Source organism: Podarcis liolepis (assembly GCF_965112155.1).
Source record: "Podarcis liolepis genome assembly, chromosome: 1".
NCBI classification, from domain to species: domain Eukaryota; kingdom Metazoa; phylum Chordata; class Lepidosauria; order Squamata; family Lacertidae; genus Podarcis; species Podarcis liolepis.
In genome coordinates, this window is record NC_139554.1 from 42038295 (window position 1) to 42062733 (window position 24439).

At 45.4% G+C, this 24439-nt stretch overlaps 2 protein-coding genes and 1 long non-coding RNA gene across 4 annotated transcripts in view; 2 read left to right on the top strand and 1 right to left on the bottom strand.

Moving 5' to 3' along the window:
• Positions 1-327, top strand: part of EIF2AK4 (eukaryotic translation initiation factor 2 alpha kinase 4) — a 45710-nt gene extending 45383 nt beyond the window's left edge. Inside the window, exon 39 of the mRNA XM_083505956.1 lies at positions 33-327. Coding sequence (XP_083362082.1) covers positions 33-90 — 58 coding nt within the window. The 3' untranslated portion in view covers positions 91-327. The remainder of the gene's footprint in view (positions 1-32) is intronic.
• Positions 328-1853: 1526 nt separating this feature from the next.
• On the bottom strand, positions 1854-5501 carry SRP14 (signal recognition particle 14). Its single transcript, XM_083510984.1, has 5 exons — positions 5345-5501; positions 4721-4793; positions 3168-3280; positions 2446-2478; positions 1854-2240 (listed from the first exon to the last, which is right to left on the bottom strand). Exons 1-5 carry the CDS (start codon positions 5366-5368, stop codon positions 2151-2153), a joined length of 333 nt encoding a protein of 110 aa, XP_083367110.1. The 5' UTR covers positions 5369-5501; the 3' UTR covers positions 1854-2150.
• Positions 5502-7949: 2448 nt separating this feature from the next.
• Positions 7950-10947, top strand: LOC310710470. 2 transcript variants are annotated; one of them, XR_014528082.1, is made up of 3 exons: positions 7950-8022; positions 10232-10307; positions 10416-10947. It is a non-coding gene; the product is annotated as an uncharacterized lncRNA (long non-coding RNA). The 2 variants fall into 2 exon arrangements; XR_014528083.1 differs by lacking the exon at positions 7950-8022 and adding an exon at positions 8655-10148.
• Positions 10948-24439: the final 13492 nt, after the last annotated feature.

A 24439-nucleotide genomic window follows, 5' to 3' on the forward strand; every position in this document is an offset into this window, starting at 1 on the left:
CTTTAAATGTTCTGCCTTTTTCTTTCTTGCAGAGTGCCTGTGCTTATCCTCTACACCTACAGAGATGACTATTACAAAATTATATTTTAGTACTGAATGTTCAAAGAGAATGAACTGGAATACTACTTGGAACCAATACATGCTTCCAATCACGCTAATGTGAAGAAATGTTTTGCGCACACTTCTTACAGGGACTGTGTCGGGACAACTTTTGAAGTATTAAGGATTTAGCTCCTGTGCCATACTTCCTTTACCTCCTTTAAAGCTGTAAATCTTTCTAGAATGTATTGTACAGTAGCCTTTTTTTTATAAAGTCCTGTTTGATTATCTTGCTGTACTGCTGTCATTGTTTCAAGCAAAGCAGTGGGTGGAAGATTCAACTAGTGACTTAAACAAGAGTTTTAGTATCCATAGCACCAAGCCCTAGAATCTCAACAACCCCCCTTCCTTGCCTGAAGGAGTCTTCTCATTCATCACGAGCACATGGCTGCAATCTATAGTGGCAGAAAACCCTCCCCCTTATTAGGATCTAAATTGCTTTCTACTTGCCACTGCTGCTGGCCCTGAACTTGAAGGGTGAAGAGAGTGGCCCTCAATTACTGCAGAGAGCAAGCAGCAGAGGCCACAAGTTCCAGTTTTGCCAAAAAATTCCTATACAGCACAGTAAGGAACCTGCCCTCTAAGCACTGTCTGTCTCATTCTGTTGGCAAAAATCCGCTACTGTAAATGGGAGTATTCATTGGGGATAGATCAGGGCTGACAAGGTAACATTTAGAGTATCCCTATGAGGTTGGCCATGAGGTTTGGAATCCAACATCTGGAGGACTGCCAGTTAGCTGCCCAATTGACACCATAAGGACTGCTAAGCAATCTAGTTCTAGCTTGCTGAGAGAAGAGTCATACTAACAACTGTGACCCAAGTTCATCCATTTTAAATCCAGCAGTCTCAAATACAATGTAGGTTTCCTGTACACGTCCAACCTATGTGTAAGCACAATTAGAAACCCATAATACTGACTGTAATGGAATGTACTTTATACAAGGATAGTTCAGTACAGCCTCTCTTGAAATAGGTACATGTTCTTAAGAATGACTCCTGCTAATAGTTTCATCTAATTGAAGGAAGAAAGTTTTACTGTTCCTTAACCGCTCCAGCGGGAAGGTAAACGGTGTTTCCGTGCGCTGCTCTGGTTCGCCAGAAGCGGCTTAGTCATGCTGGCCACATGACCCGGAAGCTGTACGCCGGCTCCCTCGGCCAAGAAAGCGAGATGAGCGCCGCAACCCCAGAGTCGGTCACAACTGGATTTAATGGTCAGGGGTCCCTTTACCTTTAAGTCATTGATGCATCTTAAATTTGGATTCATTGTTCTTCAAGAAGCTAGCAGCACTGGCTAGAGTTAATATTCTACCATTATTACCTGAAGATCGTTCCAGCAATGCACAATCTAAATCTTACTTGCCACACCACAATTAAGCAACAAAATAAATTTAACTTAATTGCCTTGCACCATGCTGCACAAGGAGTTCTGTCAATGCAAAAGTATGTCACTGCAGTACAAATACTGAAAAAGGATGTTAAACACAAGCATACTAAAAGTGATTTAGAACAGGAGTCATAAACTATTTAAAGTCAAGTTTTCAACGCAGATTGCAGCACAATTTCTTGTCAAATTCTTGTGGCTCACAAAGGTGTTGACCTCCAACTTAACTCCAATCATAAAAAACCTTGAAGCTGTTAATAAGAGAAACACCAAAGCAAATTTTTATCTAGTTTCATTTCTATTGCAACCTTTGTTGTACACTAGGCCTCATTTGATCAGTCTTAAAGACAGACAGAAAGTTTCAGTATAAAATGATTTCAAATATTAATCCTTTATTTTTGTACTATTTAACCCAAAAGATGGGTTCTCCCCAACAACCAACCACTCAGCCCAACAACTCAGAGCAGATACAAAACCCAACAGCATCTACAATATATGTATTGTGGTTCTATCCCACATATCACAATCCAAAGAGTGTTTTCAATTTAAGATGTCTAGATTCTGGCTATCCACCAGAAGTAAGGTCAAAAGTTAAGTAACAACATAAAGAAAAAACTGTTTACATGCTAGAATTCAGATCCACTGTAGGGGTAGAAACATTCTGTATTGTCACTGTGTTGCTTTGCTTTTCTTATTTTTGCTTTTCTTGTCTTTTTTCTTTAAACCGTCCATGTTAGCTCTGAGCAAATTTGAATAAGCCTGCAACCAAAACAATCAAAACATTTCAGAGAATGCATTCAAATTCCATAGGATTACAAACAGTAGCAATTCATTTGCAGAATTAAAATATTGTAGTTAGAAGTGCCCATCTTTCTCAGAATGCCGCACTTCATTTATTGATTTTGTAATTTGAAGTTAATCCATAAAATGTTCTGAAATGGAAATGAATCCGGTATACACTTACCATCTGGAATTTGTTGACTTCCTTTGAACTCACCTATAAAAAAAATAGTCATATGTTATTTTTAAAATTACAAGATAAAATGTCAACAACCTCTTCAAGAACTAGTCCCAGTGACCACTGCTTTCAGCTGAATAAATCAAATTATAGTCTAATAAGGGTTAGAGCATCTTTGTGGTTTAATGCCATGAATTGAGCTTTGGGGAAACGGGGACAATTGCTTCTCAAAGAGCTTCAGATAGCAACTTGAAAGGTTATGGAACTGAAAAAAAGACTTCCCAAATGAATTTTTAAAGCAAGTCTCAAATTTTAAACTGCCATTGGCTAAATTCTCTTTTGCTTATTATGTATGCAGTGCCTTGGAAAGAATTGCACTAATCAATGTTGCAAGCAAATGGCATTCCTATTTATTGTGTTTTGCTGCTGTTCTTTTGTTTCCAGGTAACCTAGCAACAAAGGACTCTACCAATTGCTAATTTTGTGACTCGCCTTGCCAATGGAATTAAGATCTTTAGGAATTGCACTTTAATCCTTATGACAGTGGAACCATATAGTCTCTAGGATGAACATACTGAATCTACATGTAAACACTTAAAATAAGATTGATTAAACAAAATCTAATTTGCGACAATTAGCAAGTAATTTCTTGCCCACACTAAAAAGAAATTTCCATTTATCTTCAGTCATGTTTGGACCCAACTGAGTGAAGCCTATCTAGTACCTACCACTGTGCTTATCTTTTTCTTCCCATCTGTTGCTCTAAGAAGACATTTGTTGTCTACAGGTTCAAAGCCCTCAATATGGCCCTTTCGTGGGATGGGTCTTGTCCGACCATCATCTATATTAAACAGAAGCATTAAACATATATACATATACAACATCCAACGGTGGCAAAAGAACGCTGAAATGCTGGTTTGTACTTTTACAGCTTTGAAGTTTGTGTTGAAGATTAGGAGAATTCTGAATGTGGAAGCTGAGAAACAATAGCGTTGCTATGTTTAAATTGGACACAAACGTGTTTGTGGTTTTTTAAAGTGTACAATGGCTACGGTTAGATGCAAACAAACAGTCATCTCATCCCCCAATCCCACTAAGAGTCCCTCAAATATCTGGCTTAAAAGGAAACTGATGAATAAGGGAAGGTATGGCCAACCTAGCCTAGTTTTTAATGATTCAGGCATGGAGTGGAGGGTAGGAATCAGCTCAGAAGTGGCAGCAACGGACTGCTCAAAAAGATCGCTACTGCCACATTAATTCTTCCAACGACTCCACAGCAACCCCTTAGTTCTTTCTTGGGTACCTCCCCCCCAATATGTTTGCTCAGACCAGAATGGTTTTTTCCCTAAAAGTCTTTAAAGATTTTATTTGGCTTTGCTTTGGGGCTCCAATGTACAAACAGCTGCGAGTTGAGGTTTTGTATTTACAGTGGTACCTTGGGTTACATACGCTTCAGGTTACAGACTCCACTAACCCAGAAATAATACCTCAGGTTAAGAACTTTACTTCAGGATGAGAACAGAAATCATGCTCCGGCGGCGTGGCGGCAGCGGGAGGCCCCATTAGCTAAAGTGGTGCTTCAGGTGAAGAACAGTTTCAGGTTAAGAACGGACCTCCAGAATGAATTAAGTTCTTAACCCGAGGTACCACTGTATTGTGCTAAAAGAGGATCTCATCAATTTTATACCCCCAGCTACTGTTCTCTGCTCCTAACTCTGGGATGAAGCAGGCTATAGAGTAAAAGTGTGGTTGCTTCTTTGTAGACTTAGCTGGCAGAGACCTGCACTTAGGGTGGGAGCTCTACTGTAGTGGATGCCCAAACTACAGGGCACTTCTGCAGGCACTTTTCCTGCTGAGGGCATTCTACAAAAGCTCAGAACAGGTTGTTTTGGATAGGGCACTGGAGACTTTGAATGTATGTTAGGGACCTGATCAGCTGTGCCACCTGCTCCCTCCCTTCTGAGTTGGCAGGACCTAGGATGTGACAGTGTACTCACTGCTCTGCACCTCCCAGTCCCGCATTTAGAATTTCCTCAATCTAGCAAAAATAAAGCATGTATTAAAGAAGCTGAGAGCTACAGATAAGGGTTTTCTCTGACTAACCACACATTTTTCAGTTCTCATACATGCTCATTTCAGCATTACTTCATTTATGCTAACAACTGCAGTACAAACTGGCTCACATCATGACGCTTTTTTTGGGGGGGGGGGCGATATTGAAAAACAAAGTACTGGCATATCCACCATTCACAACTGCTGAAATAGTTAACATAATACTTACATTTCTTTAGCGTGATATAGACGCTGCCTGTGCTCCTACATTTTTGAAACAATCTTGTAAGCTCCGTCAGAAACTGCAAACGAGAAACCCGTTTTCTGATTAAGAACAATCGCGGATGAATGACGTTTATGGAATTCTTAACACAATCAAGAGCTGGGAAACAACCCTTGTTTTCTTTATTTCCTTATTGCAGTTTCCAGTGACGCCATCCGATTGCAGTGCCTGAATTTTTGGGTCTCTATCCCCACCTTCACAAAGCAGCAATTTATCAGGGCTGATAAATCCCTCCCTCCCCCCCCCCAGCCCACAAAAGGTGGGAATCCTGGCTGGTCTTCGTTTAAGAAACCAGGGGCGATACGCCTGAGAAATGAATGGATCTTGGTTGAACTAAGCGAGGGTAACGCAACTCGGGGGTTCATTAAGCGAGCCAGGATCTCTGCACCGGAATCCTCACGAGAGGCACCGCCACGTTCAGGAACTGCCATGCCGCCCCCGTCCCCCCTGAGGCGGCCAAGCACAGAAAACGGGTGGGTGGACCCGCCCCGGCTCTGCCTACCCGGCCCGCGACCCTCAACTCAAGGGACCCAGGGCCAAGGGACCCAGGAAACCGCGAGGCCACCGCACCTGCTCGCTCTCCAGCAGCACCATAGCCGGCTCCTTTGCTCGCTCGCTCAGCGCCTGCAAAAGCCCCGTCACAATTCCGCGGAGCGAAGGAGCGGCCCGGAAACGGAAGTGCTTCTCGCCGCCACGGAGGACGCAGCGCTCGGTGCGGCTAGAGGGGAAACCCCGCTCCACTATCTGGCTCGCTGCTGCCCCCGCTCGGCTGCAAGCGGTACTGCTCCGCCGTCCGATTTAGCTCCGGAGGAGCAAGCCGGGGTTTCAAACGGAGCGACCACCGAACCTGTCATCAGGGGCGCCGACTTATAAAAAATATTGGGGGGGCCCATACCGGGGTCCTGCCGCTGGTTCGCTCGGGTAGCCGGGAGAACGCAGTTCGAGGTGGCGGTGTTGGGGAGAGACCCTCGCTCAGGGCGCCACTAGACTTGGCGGCCGGCGGCCTATCTGGGGGGTTTTGAAGCGTATTTCGGCGGAGCGATTGGGGAGGAGGGGGCTTGTTGCCGGATTCTTCAGCTGGGCCGGAGATCCGCTGCTGGGGGGTCCCTGGGCCGAGTTGTGAGCACGGCCTGCTGAAGGGAGATCCAGCCGATTGCGCGACGAGGACGGCCGGGGCTCTCCGGCTAGGGCGCGCGGCTGGCTGGCTGGCGAGGGAGCAGGTGGGGAGGAGGCGGGGGTCCTCACTCTCTTAGGAAACGCACCCGCGCGCCCGATTGCCACGAAGTCCGAAGGGTGCGTGTGTGGAATTAAAAAGCAAAAACGAGATACAGGCAGGGCAGGCAAAGAGTTTTCTGCAAGAGGATGGAGGGCAGGTTGAAGAGAAAATCACTCAGGATGAGACAGTCAAATCAGCCATGATAAAATGGGCTCAGGATATTGGGTATAACATCATGTTTGAGGACTGGGAAAGGTTATGGACCACCGGAATGAAATTCACGGCATGTAATGCCTTGAAGGAAAATATTATGAAAATGATTTATAGGTGGTACATGACCCCAGTCAAGCTTGCAAAAATATATCACCTGTCTGATAATAAATGTTGGAAATGTAAGGAGGCTGAAGGGACATTCTTTCACCTCTGGTGGACTTGTCCAAAAGTGAAGGCCTTCTGGGAAATGATCTATAATGAGTTAAAAAAGGTATTTAAGTATACCTTTCCCAAGAAACCAGAGGCCTTCCTCTTGGGCATTGTTGGCCAGAAAGTGTTAAAGAAGGATAGAACTTTCTTTATGTATGCAACTACAGCAGCAAGAATACTTATCGCAAAATATTGGAAGACACAAGATTTGCCCACACTGGAAGAGTGGCAGACGCAATTGATGGACTACATGGAACTGGCTGAAATGACTGGCAGAATCCGAGATTTGGGAGAAGAAACAACGGAAGAGGACTGGAAAAAATTTAAGGACTATTTACAAAAACAATATAAGTTGTATGAATGTTAAAAATTTACACGATTCGGAAACTATAGCTTCAGCAATTAGATTTGGGAAACAGGAAATTATATTTTAAGTAAGAAAAGGTCAAAATCTAAGGTAATACTATGTTTAATTTAAGATATAAGTAACTGATGAAAAGTATGTTAAATTTAGAGGTATAGTATTTGAAAAGTACAAAATAAGGTACGAAACAAGGTAATAATTTGCTGATATCTTTATTATAAAGAATGCAGGGTAAGGGAGATGCGAGGAAGTCCAGTTAGTTATATAAAAAATGTGTTGAATGGTTGGTTTTCTTTTCTTCTTTTTCTTTTTTTCTTTTTCTTGTTCTTTTACTTTTTTCTTCGGTGTATGTTTCTAACTTTGTATTTGAAAACTTAATAAAATATTTATAAAAAAAGAAGAAGAGAAAATCCTTTCGCTTTTCTGGGGCTCAGGGAAGTCTCAGAGCCGGAGGTTGGGGAAGGGACCTCCTTTGCTCTGCCCTCTTCTCCCGTCTTAGATTTGCATGGGGGTCCCCGCCCGAGTTTGCCTGGCCACCGGGCCACACAAGGGCCGCGCTCTACGCGGCGCACCTTGCTAGCCGCGCAGCTGTCCTCCGCGGCTGCGGAGCGGCCCTGCGCCGGTGCCCAGCCCCTCTGGGCGCCCGCTGCGCTGCCAATGACAAGCGGGCGACGTCGCGGGCGGGGAAGGCGTCGCTTTCTTTCCCGATCCTGCATCCTCCCAGTCTTCCAGCCCTTTTTTGGGTTGGAAGCTCGTCTCGTTCGCCCTTCTCCTTTCTTCACCCTGCGCGCAATTTTCCTCCCTCGTCTCCCTCCCCATTTCTCCTTCCTTCCTGACTGACGGGCTTGGGCTCGGGCTCGGGCTCGGGGTCGGGCTCGGGCTCGGGCAGCCACAGCGTCGGCGGTGTTGGCGATCGGCGGCGCGGGGGGATGGCCCTCCCGGGGGAGCCGGCGCTGCTCAATGGGGTTGCCAAGGAGACAGGCCGGCCGCCCCCCTCCCCCGGCGCCCCCCGCCGCACCGGTGCCCGTTATGGAGCTGGTGCGCGCCGGGCGCCCTATAAAAGCCGCGGACGCGCCCACCGTCGCCCGAGATTATTGGGGGGGCTGAGCCCCCCCAAACGAATTTTTGAGGGGGCTCGGGCCCCCTCAAGCCCCATGGAGTCGGCGCCTATGCCTGTCATTTACAGGCTCGTTAAGGGAGGGTGAGGGCCGGATTTAGGTTTGATGAGGCCCTAAGCTACTGAAGGTAATGGGGCCCTTTATATGTCCAGCTGTCCTTTGTCAACAACAAATTTTCGCTGTTTTTTGTGTTGAAGATATGCTATATGGTAATTTATGAACCTAATAGCTATCTAAAGCCATTTGCCACTGTTGCTGTATGTAGGTTTTATTTTATTTGTTTTTTGTCTTATGTTTTGGAAATGTACATCCACTTTTTCCCCCTTTAAATTTTTTTGGGGCTCCCAAGAGAGTGGGGCCCTTAGCTATAGCTTGTTTACCTTATACATAAATCCGGCACTGAGAAAGTGCAGCATCTTCTTCAAAGGCATCTCTGGATATTAGACTGACGTTCAAGCGCGTCTCCTTCGGTTTCAAAAAACTCAGTATGAGAAGCATAATGTTCTCTAGGTCTGTCCTTCGAAATGCTGGACTTTCTTGGAAGGTTTTCCAGCCATTCCCTCCCCTTGTCGAAGGAAATGGACGGAGACGGGGGTGGAACTACACCTGATGGCTGCACATTCGGTGGAATGTCTTATTTAATTTATTATTATTATTATATATGTGTTTTTTCCTACTGTAATGTTATGTTGTGAACCATGGGTATAGGGCAGTATACAAATAAAATAAATACTGCATATCTTAGAATTGCCTAAGATTTCAAAAAGTGAAAACCCAGACACAAAAGTTGTTGAATGGCAAAATTCAAAAAAAATAATAATGGAAATTTCAGTGATTTTCGTCCGGACACTGTCGTATTCCGGCTGTGTCCAGGAAATTTTCAGCTATGGGCTTGGCTTGCAAAAGCTGTTTTAATTTTTCTAAAACATCATGAGAACTCAAACAACTCCTTTTTGACTGACCCTTGTATCAAAATCTGCTCACATTTTGCTGTCAAAAGCAGTAGGAGGCACTGTGACCGCATAAAATAACTAAAGTTAATCCTCTCTGTCCTGAGGTGTAAGAGCATTTATAACTGGTCTTTAACTTATGTTAAAGTACTTAATGCAACTCTGCCAAGGAGGCAAAATGACAAGCATCCATCATTTTTGAGCATTCAAAGTAGAAAGATGTTTTTATCTGAGATCACATTTTATGGAATGTCTTTTCCAATGACACACAATGTGTCACAAATCCTTCTGGAATTGCAATATAATATTACCTACAGCCATTCTGACAATGTTATGTTAACTTAGTGATGCTGTTGGTTTGTGAGCTACCTAAAGACCTCACCCACATTGTGCTAATTATTACCATCACTTCATTGTCCATTTTCTTTCCATGGTGAGTGTGAAGTTGGGCAAAGAGCTGTTGTACGTTATGGTTTCCAAGTGGGGTCTGGGACCCATTCTCCTCCTGGTCTTAAAGGAGGAATGCCAGCTCTTTTTCTGGGCAGAGCTCTTGTGCCTTTAACAGCAGGGAGAGTATGTGAAGCTGACTGCAGCAACAAAGCAATTAATTAATAGCTTGTAAGTATGAAGGGAGCAAGGGAAATAACAGAGTTTTAGTAGTGAGTGGAAAGATATTGTCTGGATACCAGGTCTACCAGAGGATGAACATCAGGTCCACACCCTTCTTCTTTAGTGATCACTCGCAGCCAATTGTCTTCCATGAGCACGGTCATAATGATGTGTCTGTAGGTGACTGTGGAGGCCAATTCTGGATCCACAATGAGGATATATGGGAGTTGATCACGGTGAGGGTTTGCCAAACGTGCCTTCCTCTTAACTCGTTTCTCCCTTTCATCCTGAGTTTGAGTGTCTTCAAAGCCCATGACTCCTTTGGTAAAGGCTGTTCTCCAGTTGGAGCACTCGCAGGAAGATGATTTTGTATTTTTCATTATCTGGAAACCTAGAGTAGATCCATTCAATCGGAGACATATGAATAGACTGTTCTTACAACAGGAAGCCCGGTACATCCATTTACTTAAGACCATGACCCCATGGGTCTGAATAGCTATCAGGATTATACACCATTTCTTTAAGACCTCAAATTAAACTGCAGCTGTCCTCTGAACTTTAGAACTCTATGCCTTTAAGAAGATCTAGGGGATCTTATCTACTCCTTTAAGTGCATATAAAAGGTGATAGGCTCACTTCCAAATTGAAAACGCACAGAAAAGCTCAAGATACACGTTGATCTACCCACACGTAGGTGAGGAATTATATGATTATTTGTTGCCTTAGAGTTTTTAATTTGATTCAACACATGTAATTATTAATATTGCTTATTTTCAGTTGTTATCCCTGAGAAACGTAGAAAATAACAGGATATCCAAAAGTCTTTAAACTTACACGACCCTTTAAAAATTAGGTAAGGAACCAAATGTTATATAATACTGTTTTATAAGTTATGACTGTTTTATAATTTATGATAATTTAGAATTTAAATGTATTTTCATGTAATATTTGATACTTCCAGCTGATGAAGGTGAATACATCGAAACAGGGCCCTGTCCTGGTTTCTAATCCATAACTGACTTCTGACTTCTGCTCTATGATTGAAACTAAGACCTTCAGAAGACCTCCATGTCGAATCTGACTATGGACTAACATAAACTTATCTCTACTCATAAACTCTTATCTCTAATTCTATAATGAATTATTGTGTTATACATATCTTTATGTGTTTGAGTTTGTTATCTCTATTTGAATTTGTAATCCTTGTCAGAATACACACTTTTGAATGGATTAGTTTTTGTTACTATTGACTATTGATTTGCAAGTAGGGACCACTCCCACTGTTGAAACTCACATTGGCCTGAGTTCTTGGTGTGCTTTTTTCTTGGTACAATCAACAGAACTGGCCATGGGCCGTATCTAGTCTATGGGCCTTAGGCTGCCAACCTCTATGTAAGACCATCGTAAAACACATATTTCCGATGGTCTTAGGAACTGAGACACCGCTCCTCTATCCGTCTCCAGGCGGGTCCGCCTACATGCAGATACGCCCACATGCGTGATGGCATCATTATGCCAACCCCCTCACATACACCCCTTACAAATACAGGTGTATGTGACAGGGTTGGCGCCATAATGTACTTATCCGGACTAGTCACATGTGTAGAGAGCAGCTACTGTGTAGAAAGCAGCAGTATTGGAGGTAAAATGACACTTCATGGATTATAATTACTGGGTAAATGTAAAATCATTACGCATACTGTTGCAAAATGTAGCAATGTAGTTTACTGTTGTTATATTAAGACTGTTACCCATGGTACACCATGCTTCAAGACAAAATTTCATTTATTTGTAATTAGAAATAAATATTTCACAATATATAATTACATATTGTTTTTGCGATTAATCACTATGCTTTAATTATGTTCAATTTGTAACAATGAAAATACAGCCTGCATATTAGATATTTACATTACGATTCATAACATTAGCAAAATTACAGTTATGAAGTAGCAACAAAAATAATTTTATGGTTGGGGGTCATCACAACATGAGGAACTGTATTAAAGGGTCGCGGCATTAGGAAGGTTGAGAACCACTGCCTTACCAGCTACTGCTGAGCATATATCTTCAAATATTTACAAAACAGGCACCCAAAAATGTCCGCAGGCTCTTCTTCATCACCTGACCCACAGAGAGAGTGAATCACTTTTACTTAACAGAATTAGGTAACCTACAATTAAGTCATTGGAATCTAAAGAAGTGGAACAAAAGGCTGTAAATGTCATTTCATTTTTTTAAAAAAGAAGCAGCAGCTTAAAGAACCCCAACATCATCACAAACAGCCCTGCTGGCTCTTGGCTCCCTTTCAGAAAGCATTATTGTGTTTTATGGAACACCCATCAGAAACTGAGACGGTGTTGCATCATTATGGAATGAGAACATTCAGCTGGGAGGGTGCAGAGAAAATCAAATGTTCCTGGTGCTCTCCGAACTGATTAGGGATCAGGTTAAAGTGACATGAGAAGGGAAGGAGAAGGCCAGGCTGAGGGCAGCGTGACTCACATGCAAGGTTGCTGGCTTTAACTCCATGGCCTTGCCCAGGAATGCACAAGAACACTTTCTAAGCTCTGTAAACATGAATACGTTCATGTAAACATGAACATTGCAACCTGCTCACTTCTGTTTGCTTACTTTAACTTTCTGTGCAATAAGACAGGAAGTTAATGCATATTTGGGCCCTGTCCTGAACCAGAGTTTCATCTTGAATTTCAATGGCTGCCTACCACTGCGGACCCCCTGATTGGTTGCTGTCTGCAGGCATTTTAGGCTTGAGCCCAACAGGAGGCGCCATCAATTATCCCTATTTGCCCTGTTCATCATGGCTCCCTGTGATCCAGATCTCCATATGGTGCCTCCTTGATATCGTACCTACATTTCAAAAACAATGAAAGCGTCCTGTAGCACTTTAAAAGACTTGCAAATTCAGTATGCTACAGACCTGTCGTCTACAGGCCACTTCATCCAATGCATCTGGCTCAGTCTTCTCAAAAACATTTGTTCTTTTCGTTCTTGATTACAGTTGCCTCTGAATGGCCGCTGTTTTGTGGAAGGGATTTAAGCCAGGCCAGAACTTTAGATTTGCACAAGTAAAGTGGATTTGTGCAGGCTGTTGCCCTAGTTGCTATTAATTCTATTAATTTACCCACCCTAGAAATCAAGGTTTGGTGGTTTGCAATTTCTTGGATCCTCCTGACATTTTTTTTTCTTAATGATTACTAACCTCTTCACTCTTCTCCAGCTCTTGTGAACTTCACCTGTGTTGCCTGAGGTCTCAAAGGTGCCTCTTAAATGATCTCCGTTCACCATGCCGCCACAAATTGAATCATAGATATTGTTTCCCTGTATATTTGATGGGTGCTTCCCCTGTTGGAAATGCCTTACTGTTTTGTTATTAGTGTCAAATGTACGGAACAGCTGGTTGTAATTTTGAAATGATCTGGAGGAAAGAAGGCGCCAAACACTTTCATGCTCTCCCCCCCCCCGCCCCATCAGTTATTAACCTGCTTTTCATGTTGCCTAATGGGCCTGCACATTCCTTTAACTTCTTGTGGCTCGCAGCATATTTATAGGAGAATACAAAGTCTGGCCGGAAGAGCCATTGTGGCTGAGGCAGTCAAAGAACCTGCCCTAAGGCAGGACATCACTGCTCCCTCCCAGCAGCTCCTTGCACACAAGGGAGGATCTGACTCACTCGCACAGCAAAAACTTCCACATTCACTTCAGTGAGATCACATGCAAATCCTCACTGGACACATGGCGCATACCCTCAGACATTTCTCCCATGAAAATAGGGACATTTCTCATTTCCTGCCAGACTGGTCCTCCTCAACCCCCCATCTGCCCCTCGCAAAGCAGAAGAAGGGCAAATGCCAGCACAACTACACCAATGGGACACAGCACACACTCTCTCCAGTGCCCTGAGAAAACCCCTTAATCTAGATTGGATTGGATTGGATTAGATTGGATTGGATTGGATTGTAAAGTCATACCTTGGTTGCCGAACACCTTGCAACTTGAACGTTTTGGCTCCCGAACGCCGCAAACCCAGAAGCGCGAATGGTTTCTTTGGAACCCGAACATCCGACGCAGCTTCTGACTGAGTGCAGGAAGCTCCTGCAGCCAATCAGAAGCCACGCCTTGGTTTTCAAACGTTTTCAGAACAGATTCCATTGAGAACCAAGGTACAGCTGTATTGTATTCTTTGGTACGTTTACAAAAAGAAAAGCACACACAAATAAATTTTAGAAAGGGGCAAGATTAGACATGGACGCACAAAGCATTTGTAAAAGAAAAGAAATCAAGACTTGTACTCTGCTCCCCCTTTCTTCCCACCCAGGGCAGCCCTGCCCAATGCCTGCCCCTCAGAGCCACATGGGCTGCTCTCCAGCAGCCGCTATGAGCTGCCCAAGGGAGGAGGCTGACAGCAGTGGCCATTGAGAGGCAACGGGATGCTCTCACACTCAGAACAAGTGCCGGCTCCTCCTCCTCCTCCCTGAGCTTGGCGGCAGCAGCACTGGAGAGGAAAATAGGGAGATTCTGGGATCAAATCAGAAGCCAGAGTGGCTTTCATAATTCTGGGGCTATCCTTGGAAAATCAGGACATTTGGAGGGTCTTCCTCTTCTTCTGCGATCTCTCGTAGCCGAGTAAGATTGTCTTCAAGAAGCACAGTTTTAACAATGAGTCCGTAAGTGACTGTGGAGGCCAATTCTGGATCCACACGTCCTTCCACAGTGGGGGCATTGGTTTCCGGACGGGAGTTGATGACAGTGTGGATTTGCCAAGTGTGCCTTCCTCCTAGCATGTTTCTCCCTTGTGTCCTGAGTTCAAGTGTCTTCAAATCCCATTACACCTTTGGTAAAGGCTGTTCTCCAATTGGAGCACTCGCAGGCAAGTGTTTCCCAATTGTTGGTGTTTATACTGCATTATTTTAGATTTGCCTTGTGACAGTCTTTAAACCTCTTTTGTTGACCACCAGCATTACGTTTTCCATTTTTAAGTTCAGAGTAGAGGAGTTGCTTTGGAAGACAATAATCAGGCATCTGGACAACATGGCCAGTCCAACAAAGTTGATGTTGAAGAATCATTGCTTCAACACTGGTGATCTTTGCTTCTTCCAGTACACTGGTATTAGTTCACCTGTCTTCCCAAGTGATGTGTAAAATTTGGAGGGCATGCTGGTGCTGCCCCCACAGTGGAGTAAATAGGAAGCCCAGCCTTGCCTGAAAGCTCCAGGTGTCAGCAAGGCAATCTCACAGAGCGCCATCATTTTGGAACACTTGACTTCTTGAACAGGCTATATGAATGCATGGGAGGAAAGCTATAGCTCAGCGGTAGAACAACTGCTTTGCATATAGAAGGTGCCAGCAGTCAATCCCTGGCAACTCCAGACAGGTTTAGAAAAGACTCCTGAGCTAGATGGACCAATGGTTTTTGACTCAGTTTAAGAAAGCTTCCTATGTCCCTAATTGAAATTAGCTTTTTTAAAAAGAAAACTTTGCTGTCCAATGCCAGAACTGGAGCATTTGTCCAGGCCCATTTATACTCCCCTACCTTTGAGTATTGTAAATGAGTCAAGTATATATTTAATGTTTACTTTACAATGCAGCTGCTTATTACTGCAGGGGGGTGGGGACCGTATCCTTTGGGAGATCTGCTTGGTCTCTTTCCCACTGCTTCTATTGTCATATTGGAAGTAGCACCCAGGCACCTTTGGGTAAAAGTATTTGGCCTCTGTTTTTCTTTATCTGAAGAGACAGCAAAAACAGCTTCCATTATTATTATTATTATTACTACTATTACTATTATTACTATTATTAAGCTTGTCAGAATAGATATTTTCATACAAACTCAGGCAGCCAACATTTAAGTATAGCTGAGTGCCTTATTATCAGGATTGTAAAGTTATCTTTTTGGCAGAGAAGTCCTGGCAGCGCAGAGCCTCTTAAATCTGAAGGAGATTAGCAGATCTAATGCCTGGCCTCTGCCTAAGTGACAAATGATTCCTGCAGCACAGTCTGTGGCTGGAAGCTGCCTGGGACAAGACCCCAACCCCTTACAAAGGTCAAGTGGTTTTCCATTTTCAGTGCACAATTTCATGCTTTCCAAATATTGGCCAGCTGAAGGGACGGGATATTTAGCAGAAATTTAAATCAACTCGCTGTGATGAAAGATGTCAGGACTGACCTTGGCCTCTGAAGCAGACAGATTTGGAAACACTGTGGATAAAGTTTCTGCTTCCTGGAAGGTGGGAAGCTTATGGAACCCCACGAGGGAAGACCCGTTGCCTGTAGGATTGTGTCTGTGGAATCGCATTTGTGGTTGAAAGGACAGCGAAAGCGAACCTTCCCCAAATTCCTCCTGCTTTTGCTGCTGCTGTGGGAATGTCACCCAGGAACATCATCTATGAACATTTCCCCCTGCTAGACTTCAATAATCTATTCCTGGCTCCTAAATCTCTCCACCTCTTATGGTGCAAATTTTGTATTGAATTTGCCAGAGCTCACCATCGCCATCTAGTGTCACATTTGCATAATGCACTTTACAACACACACACAACGTTTTATTTGCAGCTGTATAGCTGACTCCTTGCAACAAATGTCTGTAGATGAAAAAGAAAATATTTTCAGTTCTTCCTTTCACTTTGGCATCCTACCTTTTTGTGCTGCTGCTTTGAAGAAATGACCGCTATTGGGTTTCTATGGCATTGCTGTGGAATACTTGACACAGAGAGGTCCTCTGCCATTGCAGGAAACATGCCTTGTGTTGCTGCTATTGAAAGAGGAGGCATAACTGAGTATTGGGACTTTGGGAGATTTTAAGTCAAATAATGCAGTTGTACTCCTATGTTGGGCTCCCTGTTTCTTAACCTGTTTTCTAGCTTTGGGATGCTTCCTGCTCCCCCCCCCCGCCCCTTTTAATATTTGATTTCCTCCTTCTTTCATTTCTGACTGTCTCTCACTTCTTTTCCATTTCTGTTTTCATGCAACCCTTCATGACTCGTCCAGCCCAAGTTGTGCAACTGATCAAGTGAAGTGGGTGATGGAATAGCATAGGAAGAGCGTCAGGAGAAAATATATTGGGGACACGTAAGAGGCAAAGTGCATTGGCGGGAGGAAAAGCTTTGCCCCCACGTTAGAATTCTGAAAGGGAAATAACTGTAGCACAACAATTTTACTGTATTCTTTTATTGCTGCTTTATTTGAGGTCACATCCATGCCATACGTTTAAAACTCGCTTAGGCCATTTAAGCAGTTATGGCTCTCACCCCCCCAAAAAAAATCCTGGGCATTCTAGTTTGTTAAGGGTTCCGGGAATTGTAGTTCTGTGAGGGGGTCTCGTAACGACTCCTAGCAGCCTTAACAAACTACGGTCCCCAAGATTCTTTGGGAGAAGCCGTAACTGTTAAAAGTGGCACAATAATGCTTAAATGTATGGTATATATTCCAGTTTATGCTTCAGCAATAATAATAACTGCTTGTTGGGGAAGGGTGCCGCTCGCCTTCTTCCTGTCTTCTGGTGCTCATTATGGAACAGGATGGAATCAGCGGCATAAATGAAATATATATTCTATTCGTATTCTCTTAATGTCACAATGGAACTCGGCACGCAGTGTTGTAATGGGATGTGATGGAAAAATGGGAATATAAATCCCCTGACTTATTTGTGTGTGCAGCGGAACAACAAATATATTGAATGCGGCAGTCAGAATGATGGCCAGCTATTTCCCCCTGCCCCTAAATTTGCCCATAGCAATTAACACGCCTGAAAAACTAAGCACCACTGAATGGATTGGGAATGGGAGAAACACTTCCTCAGTGTTTCCTAACTCTCTGCTGATCACCGAATAGGAAATAAGGCTTGCATTTCACAACAGTTCAGACTACAGTTGATCTTACTGAAGAGACTCAGACCTTGGCTGATTCGTTTTCTGTAAAAATAAACAGTTGTGGGAAAGTGAGGCACGCAAGGTGCTGAAAAAGGAGTGGGAGTCTCTTCAAGGGGATTGTACATTTGGGGGGCACGTATGAGTCACGTAGAACAATAATATTTTCCCTCCTTGCTTATCACTTATCTTCAAGCTAGAGCTTTCCTGTTAAGTCTCCATATAGGAATTCAGAACTGACAACCACCAGGGCCTGATTTCAGAGTCAGCCTGGCCCCACACGTCCCTTTCGCAAAGGTTAGGCGTCTGGCAGTAGGCAGGGGGTGGCAGGCCAAGTCGACCTGGTTGGTTTTTTGAGGAGGTGTCGCATGTGTTATGTCATGCATGTGCAATGCCCTGCCCCCAACGGTGTTATGTACTGAAGTTCTCACCCTGGGCCAGCAGGGGGATACGGTAGATAGTTCAGGTCCACATATGCAAATAAGGGATCAAAAGTGACGTTCAGTGATTGGATAGTTACAGAAAATGGTTACTGTTGCGTTCTAGTGGAGCTCTATATAAGCAGGCTGGCTGAACCCTTCAGTTCAGTTCTGTTCTGGCCTGTGAATAAACAAGAGCTGTTTGAAGAATCGCTGTGCCGTCTGATATGTTCACCCACAACTTAACAAACTCGGCACCGCTGGCTAGTAGGAACTCTTGTGCTGGCTTCTTCTAGCATGCTGGGTCAAAGTGGACATCACACAAATGTTTATATGCATCTCTTAAAACTTGTTTACCCAGGCCCAAACCTCTTTAAATAGATGCTTAAAAGTGTGTTTGTGTGTGTGTGTATCTGTGGCGTGTCTGCCCTTCATTTGTATGGAGCTAAATCAGTCTTTTAGCCAAGCAGTCAGAGTGTGTAGATCTGCCATTATTAGCTATAACAATTTCCTTTGGAGTCAAAGCTATGCCAGCCCAACATGCAGAGCAATAATGGTGTGCCACTCCACTCCACCCTAGTAATGAAGCTGGGATATGATCTACAGCAGGGTGGTCCAGCTTTTCATACCAAGTGTACTTTGACACAGAACCCATGGGCAACACACGGCCTTGTCATGCAAGGTGGCAAGAGGAGCCAAGTCAACATTTGATGCCCCTCTTAGCCCTCCCACCTCCTTCCCAAAGCCCAGTGGCTCACTTACCCAGCTTTGGGAAGGCAGCATGAGGGCTGGGGCTGTCAAATGTTGCAGAGGGCTGCCTCAAAAAGGCCGTGAGGGCCACATGCAAGGCAGCCCTTTCCCCCACTCCTGCCTTTAGTAGGGCTCCTGTGACTTTAACAGCTCTGTGCCAAGCAAACATATTTGCAGGCAATGCTCTTCCTGCCAGGAGAAGCTTGCTGATGCTGTGAAAGTGTCACTTGCTAAATTTCTGCTTGTTGTTCAGCTGCTGAAAGCAAAGAAGCCCTGCCAGAACAAAAGTTGGCAGCCCTACGTTCAAGAGCACATCTCCTCTGCTAGTCAAGCCCACTCACCTTTTCAATAAAGCTTTTGATTAAGTGTTTCAAATTTACTGGAAGCATTTGAAACTTTTTTGCTGGATATGTTTTGATTATTGTTTTAACTTCTGCTTTTTATTTCTTATGGTAAAGTTTTTAATGTGTGGTTATTATCTATCTTGAAGTATTTTTGAGAAAAGGCAGGATATTTTTTAAATATATGGTTATTATCTATCTTGAGGTATTTTTGAGAAAAGGCAGGATATTTTTAAAAAATAAATAAATAAAACGAAACTTCATGCCGAAAGCATCTCTTCTAGTTCTTTTCAGAGGTTTATACCACTTCAAAATTGGTTATAGGTTTGCCACGGGTGAGAGTTGGTTCTGTGATTTCATGTTGTCTAGATCAGTGTTTCCCAACCTTTTTTGGGCAAAGGCACACTTGTTTCATGAAAAAAATCTCGAGGCACACCACCATTACAGCCCCGTGACGTCAGCGCGCAGCGTCACGCCGGGAGGGACATGAATTGCTAGCAAATTACATAATCACCTCCTTGAGGGCTGGCTCATCTTCTCCGAAGGCAGAACCCCATTAATTAACAGCACAGACTCACACCATAGCCAAGACGAGGGGGGAAAACCTCAGTCATGCACAGTCATGCACATGTGGGGGCTAAATGAGGACGAAGACCGGGCAGAGAGCAGGGTTCAAATCACCCCACCTGGCCAGGACAATCCCTGGGTGCTCCCTTGGGCCACTCGCCTGACCCACCTCGCAGGGCTGTTGTTGCGAGGATAACACGGGGAGAACCACGCGCGCCCCCGGGAGCTCCTTGGAGGAGAAAGCGGGCGATGAATGCAATGCACGAAATATATGAGAGGCGACCAGGTTTTGCAGGTGAGGGGCCCCCGCCAGCCTCCGCTTCCAACACCCGGTGCAACGACGCCGAAGTTTCCCCCCGGGCTCGGCTCGGGGAGCAGCGCTGCTCCCCCCCGGCTCCCCTTCACCCTCCCGGCTCTCTCTGCCGCCCACTGGGGACCCCCCTCACCTGCCAAGTCCGGAGCGCTGGTGGAAGTTGCATGCATGCATGCAGGGCGCCGCGTTGCCATTGCATTGCACTGCACTCCATGCAACGCCTGCACGCATGCATTGCCTTGCACGCCCGCCAAGGGGTCTCCCCGCGGTCCGATGCGTCCCCTCCAGCGCGGATGCAGCATTGCAAAAATAAAACCCCCCCGATGCAGCCCTACCTGGGGGGCAGCCTCCACCTCCGCCACTCCGCCTCCGCGGGGATCCCCGGGCTCCATCCTGCCGCCCGATCTCCGCGGGGGCGCAGGCAGGCTGCGCGGGGTCTGCGCGGAAGAGCCCCTGCCCGCCCGGCCGCCGCCGCTGCGCTCATTCCATGGCCGGGAGAAGAGCGCTTCAAACAAAACGCCCGGCCCGCCAGGCCACGCTGGGAAACGTAGTTTGCGCACCCCGCGCGGGCGCGGAGCCCAAGGGCGAGGGGACTACGGATCCCGGTAGCCCCCGCGCCGGGGACGGAGGGGGAGAGGCCGGGTGCAGGGATGGAGGGACGGGTGGGCGAGCGAGTGAGTGAGTGGCAGCCGCCAAGCCTTGGCCGAGAGCCAGGAAGGGCCTCCCCGGAGGAGGAGGAGGAGGGAGGCGCAGAGCGGGAGGGAGGGAGGGAACCCCAGGGGTCATCTAGTGACGGTGCCCCAATCGAAAATTTGACTTTAAAAAAAAAAATCTTTCGAATTTTTTAATTTTTCCCGCGGCACACCAGGCAACATCTCGCGGCACACTAGTGTGCCGCGGAACAGTGGTTGGGAAACACTGGTCTAGATGATCCGTCTCTTCACGTCTCCTTGTTTTCACACATGTGGGTTGCTTCACACATGCATGTTTATAATGCCAACATCAGGTGACAACTTCCATGTTTGAATGGGACAGAAGATTGGAAGGAAGGGAATGCTAGGATAAAGGAAAGGTGGAATCCCAAAGGTGCAGAAAAAGAGGGCCTATTGGCCTAGCATGCTTCAAAGCTTTCCTCACCATTGGGGTGTGTAATGTTCTGTCATTGGTGCTATGTAAGAAGGAACAAACACACACTCTGAGGTTGCTGAATAACACATTTGGTATGTCTTATACCATAATTTCCCAAACTTGGGTCTCCAGCTCTTTTTTTAGACTACAAATCCCATCATCCCTAGCTAGCAGAGCCAGTTGTCAGGGATGATGGTAACTATAGTCCCCAAAGAGCTGGATAGCTCTGTTATCACTAGCGCCAGTAGTGACACTTACTGTAACTGCACTTACTTTACAACTACACTAGTGGCCAAAATTGTGGAAACCTTTTGGAAAAAGTGTATTTCTGAGGTTTGATGACTCATAACCCTACTTTTTTGGAGTAATACCATAAAATTATATGTCAATGGAAAGATAAATTAATGAAGAATGTGATGCAACAAAGTTTGTTCAATTATCTATATTCTATCAAAAGTTATAGCCAAATAACCAGAAAAAGGAAGCACAACTTGCTTAGGCTGATATACTGTAGCTTTCCTTCATTTGAATGTGGCCAATGAGCATGAGTGTTTAGAGAGCCAATCAGGTGTTATGAGCCCTCAAACCTCAGAAATACACTTTCTCCAAAAGGTTTCCACCATTTTGGCCACGAGTGTACCAGATCCCATATGTTACAACAGGCTCTCCTTTGTAACAGGGTTCTAAGCAAAGACTGGAGACCTACATATTGGGGATGCTGTGGATCTCCTGCACTGAAATGAGGCTGGGCTAGAGGACCTGTGAAATCCCTTCCAACTCTATGATGCCTCAGGGGCAGTTGCTTGCACAGCACAATGTCTTCAACCATGCCATCTTGCCAAAAGGCAATGATGGGTATAATGCCCACACTGAAAGGACTGTCGGTGAGGTAACTCAAAAGTTCTTTTTGTGGCACAGACTCCATTGAGAAGCATTGCCATCTGTGGAACACACAGAATGTTTGCATTTCCTCACAAGCAATGCTTTTGGGTACAGGCAGTCCACACTGTCAACTGCCATATATCAAATATACAGTGAGGGGCAGCCTTATAGCAACATAACAAGCTGCCTTATACTGAGTCAGACCACTGGGCCATCAACCCGGGGTGGGGAGCCATTTTGGCCAAAGGGGACGGATAATAATAATAATAATAATCTGTCCCCACTACTCCATTACAAGTTTGTCAGGTGGATGGGACCTTTGGCAGTTGGGTTGTCCCATCAAAGTCCCCTGCACAGCAGTTGCCAAGTGTCCAACAGCTTATTGGATGCTGGGTGCCTGGGAACTGCAGCACAATGGGCTTTGTGGGCCCTATGCCCAACAAAGTGCCAAGCGTTGGGCTGGCAAAGCTGCTTTCTACAGGGATTGGCTGTGTGATCACACAAGTTCCCCACAGGTCTGCAACTGATCCAGCTGCTTTTATACCTGCCCCACACCTGACATCAGAAATGAGTGGGTGGGGTTTGGCCCCGTAGACCAAATTGGGACCTGTGGCGGGCCAAGTTTGACTGGCAGGGGATCTCCCATCCCTACCTGGAGAGTGAACCTGAGATCTTCTGCATGCAAAGCAGATGCTCTACCACTGAGAAATGAACTTTCTCTGTAACTGAGCTATGGCTCTTCCACGTGTATCCCACCCCCTTGCCCAGTGTCCATACCTGTCCTATCCATATATGAAGCGGGAGCTAGGAGCACACAGGTGACAGGGCATTCTTCAGCCTTGGGTCCCCAGATGGCGTTGGACTACAACACCTGTAATCTCTGAACGTTTTCTAAGCGGGCTGGGAATGATGGGTGTTGTAGTCCAACAACATCTGGGGACCCAAGATGGAAGTGTACTAATCTAGCTCTGGACTGGCAGTGGCTCTTTGCCGTTTTAGATGGGGGCCTACACAGTCCTACCCGGAGATTTTTGAGAGTTGACCCTGTGACCTTTTGCATGGAAAGAGTCTGCTTTGCCACTGAGCTCCCCTTTCTCATGTGATCAGTGCCTTAGTCATGACCTACTTATACGTAAAGGGAAAGAACCTCTGGACAGCTAAGTCCAGTCAAAAGTGACTATGGGGGTGCAATGCTCATCTCGCTTTTCAGGTCGAGGGAGTTGGCATTTGTCCACAGACAGCTTTCCGGGTCATGTGGCCAACATGACTAAACCGCATCTGGTGCAACAGAACACCGTGACTGAAGCCAGAATGCACAGAAACACCGTTTACCTTCCTACCACAACAGTACCTATTTGTCCACTTGCACTGGTATGCTTTTAACTGCTAGGTTGGCAGAAGCTGGGACAGAGCAACGGGAGCTCACCCCGTCACACAGATTCGAACTGCCGACCTTCTGATCGGCAAGGCCAAGAGGCTCAGTGGTTTAGACCACAGCGCCACCTGCATCCCTTTTACCTTTACCTTACTTATATAACTAGTTAACAAGAGGTGCAAAGAGATGCCTCCGGAAGGAAAACTGCCTCGTGAACTGATGGTGCATGACCAGTCATCTCTCAGCGCCGAACTGAAGAGTCTTTGGCGCTTCGGTCAATGTGGTACACACATTTACAGCTATGCTTGAGGTGCAAGCCCTGATTTATGGGAGGCGAGCTCAGTGTATAAATCCTTTTATGAAGTGCCGTTTGGAGGGCTGCGCAGAATCCTTGCTGCTTGTGTCTGTTCTTTGTATCTCGCAATCTGCACTTGTCTCTCACGGGTGGGGGCGAAGAGCACTGTCAGAGATTGTGTGAATCACGGAACAAGCTGGAGCTGGATTTAGTTTTGCTTTATGGTGATTTACTCCTGCCAAGACAAGTGTGCTGGCAGAACATCGCTGCTCGGAGGAGGAGGAGTAGACAGGACAGAGAGGGACTAATAGAACATAGCTCATTACTGTGTATCCCACTGAACTTAATTGATGGCCTGTGAAGTTTAAGAGGGGTGCATGTCCATCTACAGAGGTTTATGTGTGCATGCCACAGGCAAACCGTTCTGGACTGCCTGGCGGTGCAGAACTTCAGGGCAGTTTGCATTTCTGGGAGATAACTGCGGTGATGGATGTGCCAGTGTATCTCAGGTTGTTAACTGTGTGTGTGTGTGTTTGAGTTTCTTACCAATTTTGATTAACGGATGCCAAGCTGCCTGCAGACCTGCTCACCCAGCCCAACGTACTAAAATAGCTCAAGAAAGCTGTTAAAATAGCTCCAGAAATACAAATCTCTTGATTTGTGTTTTGAAATAATAATACTTAGCATTTAGTCCATACAACAGCCCTGTAAAGTTGGCTAGTGTCATTTTCTCTCTGGGGGCTCAGGCTGAAGGAGTAGTGACTTATCTAAGGCAAACTAGTGAGTTGATGGGTTTGGTAAAGTTTGTACAGAGGATTCACAGGCAGCTTGAACTTGCAGGTGGACCTACACGCTACCTTGGCAGGTGCATGTTCCAAAATCCATGTTTCCTCAGGTAACATGGGGGCAAGATTTTTAGGGAGAAATGGAGGGGGCAGAAGGTGGTATTTAAACAATTCCGTGCCCACTGATTCGCCCTGCCGATTTATTCTCCCCCTTCCCCAAAGCCACTTTCCCCCTAGCTAGGAT